The 7,593-nt window shown below is 41.2% G+C and overlaps 1 protein-coding gene across 1 annotated transcript; it reads left to right on the forward strand.

Moving 5' to 3' along the window:
- The first annotated feature begins 4,525 nt into the window (after positions 1 to 4,525).
- Positions 4,526 to 6,713, forward strand: ndufa12 (NADH:ubiquinone oxidoreductase subunit A12). Its single transcript, XM_010766918.1, has 4 exons — positions 4,526 to 4,678; positions 5,506 to 5,591; positions 5,796 to 5,883; positions 6,474 to 6,713. The coding sequence occupies exons 1-4, from the start codon at positions 4,590 to 4,592 to the stop codon at positions 6,646 to 6,648; spliced, it is 438 nt and encodes a 145-aa protein (XP_010765220.1). The 5' UTR covers positions 4,526 to 4,589; the 3' UTR covers positions 6,649 to 6,713.
- The last annotated feature ends 880 nt before the right edge of the window (positions 6,714 to 7,593 follow it).

Raw genomic sequence — 7,593 nt, forward strand, 5'->3', positions numbered from 1 at the left:
ATGGCGTATGATAACATCATTTGCGAAGGGTGAGTGTGGTTATGCTGTAGATACGTGGTAGTTTTTTGCCAACCTGTCTAGTCAGGAGTGGTATGGTGTGTCGCATAATTGTTAGGTTGTGGAACACTAAGTTAATTGTGATTACTCATCTTAGCGATAGTTATGCGTCCCATTTGAGAGGTTTTCAGAGGATGGAGCTGGTTTGTCAGCCAATCTGAGGCAGCATCTGCAGAGAGCACAGCTTCCAGTTTCTAGTACAGTCTGGAGGTGGAGGGACGTACTGTATTGATGGTGGTGCTTGTGTGACAAACATGCACGAGGGATAGCTCTATTAGTTGTTCAGGTTTGTCGGCATCAATAACTATTTATATAGAGACTGAAGGTTATTGGACGATCGTAGACAGAGAGCAGGTTGTCCAAGGGTGATTAAATTGGTGAGTTAGTTCAAGACCTTGTGACTCTTTTGACCTGATAAGGTAGTATTGGTTCTGTTTTGCTAGTTTCTAGTGTATTCAGTGTGCCTGAACTCGTGTTCTGACACATGAGGTGGACTTCCTGTAGATCTATCACACACCCCCCGCCGCCGCGCGTTTGCCGGCGCCTCTCCCTTCCGCAGCATTATAATGTCCGTCTTTCACATGAATTGTCCGTCTTGAAAAGGGTACTCACTAAAACAATTCCGCCAACAACTTCATCCTCATCTGTTGCAGCTTGTCATTTCAACATAAAACAATAAAACGCATGAATAGGCTAGTTGCACAAGATGGCGTCTAATCAACTCCGGTGGCCTGGTGTGAGCCTGAGTACTTCGCGTCTTCAGTGTGGATTTGTTTGGGAGTTAGCAGATATACCATACGATAGATAGACGAGAGAGAGAGAGAGAGGAGAGAGAGAGAGAGAGAGAGAGAGAGAGAGAGAGGAAGAGAGAGAGAGAGAGAGAGAGAGAGAGGAGGGGAGGAGGGAGAGGGAGAGAGAGGGAGAGGGAGGGAGCAGAGAAGGGGAGAGAGAGAAAGACGTGAGTTGATGTGAGAGTAGAGAGAGGTAGAGATGAAGAGAAGTGTGAGAGAGATTAGATAGTTATTATTTTGTTTTGATGATATGAGATGTTGAGGATGTTAGATGGAATTGGTGTTGGATGATGAGGAGAGTGAGAGGGAGAGAGATGTAGAGAGTTGCAAGATACATAGCATACAAGTATAGCGATATTTTTGTTATTGGATAGATATGCTTATATTTGTTGGGGAACAGTTAGCAGCTAGAATTTGAAATTGGGGTGAATTTTAGTTTTTGAATGTTTTAAGTTTGTTTGAAGTGGTGTTGTGTGGTTTTGGGTTTTTTGGGGTGGGTGGAGCATCTTGTTCTGTGAAGAGCTTTCTGGAACTATTGGGATGAGTTTGTGTAATTTTGTTGATAGAGGTAATATTGTTTAGGATGATGGTCCCTCTATTGTTTTTTTGTTTTAATTGGTTGTTTGTGTTTGTATGTGTGGCGAGGTTATCCTCTACAAGTTCTGGCTTTATAGTTGTTTTTAATGTTTTCCCATGTGCGAACTAAATTGCCAGTCTCTTGTAAAAGGACTATGATGTCTCAAGGGACCAATCTGAATATAAAGCGTTTCAAATAATGAAGAACATTAGTGTAGGCTCCACACTTACATTCAGTGTCATGTTAGTGTTCATATTGTGGATTTATTATATAATATGTATTGTCCTATGTTATTTTTGTGTGCATTTTTGTTTGAGGTTATAATTTCATGTAGTTATATATAATATATATTGTATTGAGGGTTTAAGTTAGTGTTGCATGAGTCCGATTCATTTTTGAGAGTGAAAATGGAAAATGAGCCAAACGCAGCAGCATGGGTGTGATGCACTTTCGAAGGTGTGTCCCGGAAAACCAGGCAGCAGTGATAAGAGCGAGCACCATTGGTTAATAGCGAGAACTATATCTTATAAAAGCAGGGTCAACAAATAATCTCCTTCGCCGACTTGGTAAAACACAGTGAGTCTGTAATATAATTTGGAGGTAACGTGAATTTCATGGTCATACATGAGCAGACAGCTTTATTTTACTTAAACATACAAGGAGCGCAAAATTCAAGTAGTACATTCACTGACATGGATAGTGCGCACACCTTGTGTCATGTTTACAAGGAAGATTATTGGACATTAGGTCAGGCAGATACAGTCAATCCATTATCCGTGGTGATTATTACGCTTATTTTCCATTCAAAGAGCCATAATTCATTCCATCACTAATTACTGCCCAGGCTTGCCACAGTTGCCCATGCTTTTACCAGCGGTCCGTTCTGGGTAGTTGACCCAGGAGCAAGCCCACATTGAAGAGCTCCTCCAATGCTTCCACACACAGACAGTGGTATGGCTTTGTCAAATAGTTGTTCTCTTTGACTCTTCTGATGCACCTCTCCACATGGACCCTCAGACGTGCAATGGATTGAGTCTGCCTGACATCCTCCCTGCTCATTTGGGTTTTTTTGTGCAGAAAGGCAGGCCGGTACACTTTACCTCAACCAGATTGTCCCACAAGGAACCTTTGTCAACAATTATCGCCATGTCTGGTGTGAGCAGGCTCACGAATGCCAGACAGCTTGAAGATCTCCCGGTCACTCATAGATCCTGCATACAGGCCAGACACAAATGTAATGGGACATGTGGTGCCATGCCGATCATGGCCTTGAATGTAAGCATGCGACACTTTGTATGTAGAAAACACCTCACTCTGCAGCAGGAGAGATGATGGAGTCTGGCAGAATACTTCAGTGCAGTCAAGCACCACTTGTGTGTCAGGGAAAGCTGAAAACTCTGGTGGAAGGGGAGCTTTGACAACTTCGCGTGGGATCCACAGACGTTTGCTTCCAAGCAGTTGGTAGAGGAAGTGTGTCCAGGTGAAATAATTCTGCTGACTGTGGTGCGGTGAATGCCAAACCGTTCTGCTAGATCCCTCAGATGTAGGCCACTGACAGGTGCATGAGGAACAGCAGCAGCTCATCTATGGGTGGAAGTTTCTGTGAAAACAAATAAGTGTTAGGCATACTGTAGATACTGTTATAGGGGAGACCGGGTACAGTTGTAACACATTTTCCTGGGGTTTGTTGTTCTGTGTGTGTGTGTGTGTGTGTGTGTGTGTGTGTGTGTGTGTGTGTGGTGTGTGTGTGTGTGTGTGTGTGTGTGTGTGTGTGTGTGTGTGTGTGTGTGTGTGTGGGTGGGTTTTGTGAGTGATGTGATGCACTTGTTAAACGGTGGTATAGCTGTGCGCAGCGTGCATAATTATTAATATACATCCATGCTTGTATGCTGCTTACCGTTGTTGATGGTTGAGAGGAATCCGAGCTGCTGGCAGAGGATGCCTTGGCGTTGGTGATCCGCACCATCTTGGTGTTGGCTGCAGGCTCCACCAATTTCCAAAAGGCGAGGAAATGCTTGTATGTGGCAAATCTAAGAATGTAATATTGTTCATGTTAGACATAGTTTTGTTTCTTAAATTAGCTTCCCCAAATGAAAAGTGTTTATCAAACTAGTGGCCATAACAACATCCTGATAGCCTTATAAACAAACCTTATAAACAAACCTGGTGTAGAAACGAATGTCCTCGTCCGACCCTGCCAGGCGTTGTATCCCGAAACGAGATCTCAGTTGTAACACTTCCAGCTGGTGTTGGAGCTCCCTAACCTGGATTTTCAAGGCTTCGTTCTCGTCGGCCACCTGATTTGCCATCACTGCCGTCGCTGGATTTACAGAGTAGGCCTAGTCATGATCCGGCGGCGCAAGTGTTTCCACCTCGTACTCAGCTCTCAAGTCCGGGTAGGGACTCTCTGCCCACGGCCGACGCTCCCAAACATTACGTCTTGGTGTAGGTAGCTCGTAGTTATTCCATGCAAAGAGAACAGGTGTAGCTCCTTTCTGTACTCTGTTCAGTCCTCCAGCTGTGACCAATAAGTCTCCTGGTCGAAAATGCCTACTACACACACGGGTATTTTTTGTGGGGCTGAAATTGTCCCTACGGACCTTGATCAGCCACTGAGCCTTTACCTCAGCATCAATAGGAAATGAATGAAAACTTATCTCCCGATTATAACGGGACGAATTTGTACAAAGGGGCACACAGCAATGTAGTGCCGACTTTCTTACCCGCTGGAAGGCCAATCGCCTTTCTTTAACCTTTCCAAATCCGCTCATTATTGCTCTTGGTGTCTATGTCAAAACTCTGTATTCAAACCATGATGTATAATAAGAACATTCAAACAGGAAGTACTCGCCCTCACCCCCACCCGCCGGAAGTTGATAGACGCCATTGAGTATATTTCTGTTTCTTTCATAACCTGAGTCTAATTCTCTTTAAATGAATGAATGAAGGTGTAGATAGAAAAAATACTAGTGATATTTAGCAGTCTTTAAATACTTACTTTTCTTTAATAATAGTTTGTATTATTCAGCACATAATATATGAATAGCATACTACATAAATACAAGTATTTATATGTGGAACTGAAGTCTCTCAAAGTGTTGTTGTACCCGGACCTGTTTTTTCTTACCGCACATCGGTCCGTCCGGGAATTGTTCCGTCTAAAGATGGCGGGGTATCTTCATGTCGTCCGAAGGGCTTTGGGACAACTAGGAGGTCATGGAGGAGTCAAAGGGTTGCTGGTTCAGTTTTTCAGGTCAGTTTATAGAAGCAGTTGTATATGTTTTAATGAAACACTGGTGGGGACTCTTAAGAGCTTTATAAAGATGTGTGACCTGGCTCTTTCTGTCCAGAGCCGTTAGCATGTTGACAGCTAGCTAATGTTACATTACGTTAAGTGAGTACATCAAGTGAGTGGAAAGACACTCCATTGATAAATATCGTAATTTAAGAGAATTAACAGCGGCCGCGTTATGTCGCTTTACGTCTATTTAAATCATGACTGAAGTATTATTCTATATCTTCGTTATATTGTGTATTATTAAGATACTCTAGTCTAGTGATATATGTCCTTTCTATTGTGTATTGTGTGTATACTTGCCGCTAATGTTACTTTTTTATTTTGTACTATATGTGTATCTTATTCTATCTTTTAAATATGTTTTACGCGTGGAATGCTTGATATGTATGTATCTAAACACTGATGAATTCGGCTCGTAAGTTACTCAACATGCATGAGTAACATGGCATCTTTTAATTGTTTCCCTGTACTTGTTTTTGCAAAGAAAAATGTTTGAAAATGTAGCTTTTTAGCACAAATCTTTCGCTTTGAACCTACTGTAAGTCATGGCTGTTATGATGCCACTGATGATTTAGGCTCAAATGTTAGTCTCTGAACAGTGTCAATTGTCTTTGCAAAGGAAAATGATGGAACATATTCCCTTATAGCACAGATTTGCTTCGCAAATAGATGTTTATTTGAACAAAATGTCACCTTTACACTTCACGATATTCGTTTTTGCTAAGGGAAGTGTAAGCACAGATCTGCCTCACTGAGCGTGTGTGTTGTTGATGCATCGACAGGGCGAATGATGTGAAGACAGGAGCCCTGATTGGTGTGGACAAATATGGAAACAAATACTTTGAGGACAGAAAAAACTACTTCTTTGGTGAGTCCAGGTTCTCTAAATGTGCATGATTTTAAACGTATGAGCAGTATACTTGTCTTGCACCAAAATAATGTTGTTTTCATGGAGGATTTTTGCAGTTGTATCACTCTGTTATACGAATGGTTTAACAAGCAAATGATGCTTGAGATTGACACATGTTTGAATCGGTAAATAAACAGTTTTCTGTGTCAAAAATGTGTCTAGGACGCCACCGCTGGGTGCTCTACACCACAGAGATGAACGGAAAGAACACCATGTGGGAGGTGGACGGCAGCATGGTTCCAGCTGAGTGGTACGACTTGCACATTGGGAAATAATAACACATTATTATTGTCTATTCATCAAACAACATTATTTTCAATAAATCAATAATTGTGTATCAAACTTGAAAATAATATTTGTCAAGCCAAATGTGACATATTCTAATGTCTTGTTTTGTACGAGCAGAGGTGCAAAGGTCAATAACAATGTTCATAGGAATTGTTTGACTATTTCTGATTTAAAAAAAAAAAAAAAATCCATTGATTAATTAATGAATAAACACTTTGTTGCTCTACAATTACATAGCAACGACCCACTGGAAAAATTATATTGATGTTTTGAGAACACTATTTGGCAAGTCCGCTACTCACCATAAACACATTTCTTTTTAGATCCTAGTTGTCCTAAAAAACACAACTACTCCTCATGATACCTAAGATGTTCAGTAAATAAAGTGGACACTGCTGTACAGTCTTTGCAAGTAGATAACACGTTTTGAATAGTTTACTTAATGTAGCTTATATGTAACTTTAATAGTGTCATACAGACAGAAAATACAAATCAAATATTAAGAGAAAGAATGAGTTATTCAACCATCTTCTTGTTCCCTGCACTCTTCAGGCATCGCTGGCTGCACTCTATGACAGACAACCCCCCCACCACTCACCCTCCAGAGCCTAAGAAGTTCCTGGCTCAGGTCCACCAGTTCAACGTGAGCGGCAGCTCGAAGCAGTACGTGCCCTTCCCCACCACCTCCAAGAAGATCCACGAGTGGGTTCCCCCCAAAGCTCAGTGAACCCTCACTGCTTATTTGTAAATTATGGTATCATGTCCTAAATAAAATCTCTATACAGACCTTTATGATCCGAGTGGCATTGCTTACATTGAACTTCCCCACAGGTGGAGAAGACTGGACTTTTGGTTTAAGCTCAAATATCTGACATTTCAGTTCCATGCATTATTTATACACATTTGGTTCTAAATTCTAAAGGGTCTTTCAGAGTTCCATAAACACCAAATATATCAGGTCTTGTTTTTTCCAAAATGATGCATCGAAACTTTTTTCCATTTCAGTGAATTGTGCAGCCATAACAAAACAGTCATTTTAATTTATCTTCAATGCAAGATGCAATATTTCCAATATTAATATAATCTTGTTTACCGCCTTTATAAGTTATTGATTTTTACACAGGTTTTCCTCGTACTCAGATTAACCAATCCACTTAGGCTTCAACAGCATTCACATGGGTGTTTTCAATCACTGATGACATTTTAAATCAAAATCTATTATTCATGGGACTTTATAGACAAAAAAAAATCAAGCTTTTTATGTCAAACTGTGTTTTTTAATTACTATTATAAATGGTTTTTCTAACCATGAGAACAGCCTGGGGTCAGAGCGAGCAGCAGAGACTGAGGCAGGGACTTTCCAGCGCTGAGTGTTAATCACTGCAGATTATGCTGAGAGGGGGAAAAGTTGAAGCATGCAGCATTTCACAGAGAGGTGTGCAGATTGTCCAAGCTGCTGGACGCTCTGTGTGAAATGACGCGGCGTGCAACACACTCAGTGTGACTCAGAGTCCCTGTGAAACTCCTGAGGAGCAGCAGAACAAGAGGTTTGTGTTTGCTTATTATTTACACTTTTTCAATGTTATCGATGGATGTGTCAGGGCATTTTTCCTTGTTTATATGAAATAAGATAAGCTTAAACTAATGTCCAGCAATTAATCACGGTTTCTTG

The sequence above is a fragment of the Notothenia coriiceps genome, unplaced genomic scaffold (assembly GCF_000735185.1).
Source record: "Notothenia coriiceps isolate Sejong01 unplaced genomic scaffold, NC01 NC01_scaffold00003880, whole genome shotgun sequence".
Lineage (NCBI taxonomy): Eukaryota > Metazoa > Chordata > Actinopteri > Perciformes > Nototheniidae > Notothenia > Notothenia coriiceps.

Excerpts from the sequence above, each read along its gene's own strand:
- ndufa12 (XM_010766918.1), top strand. The coding sequence starts at position 4,590 with ATGGCGGGGTATCTTCATGTCGTCCGAAGGGCTTTGGGACAACTAGGA. Across the intron at positions 5,592-5,795 it reads CAGAAAAAACTACTTCTTTG|GACGCCACCGCTGGGTGCTC; the intron begins GTGAGTCCAGGT and ends AAATGTGTCTAG. Across the intron at positions 5,884-6,473 it reads AGCATGGTTCCAGCTGAGTG|GCATCGCTGGCTGCACTCTA; the intron begins GTACGACTTGCA and ends TGCACTCTTCAG.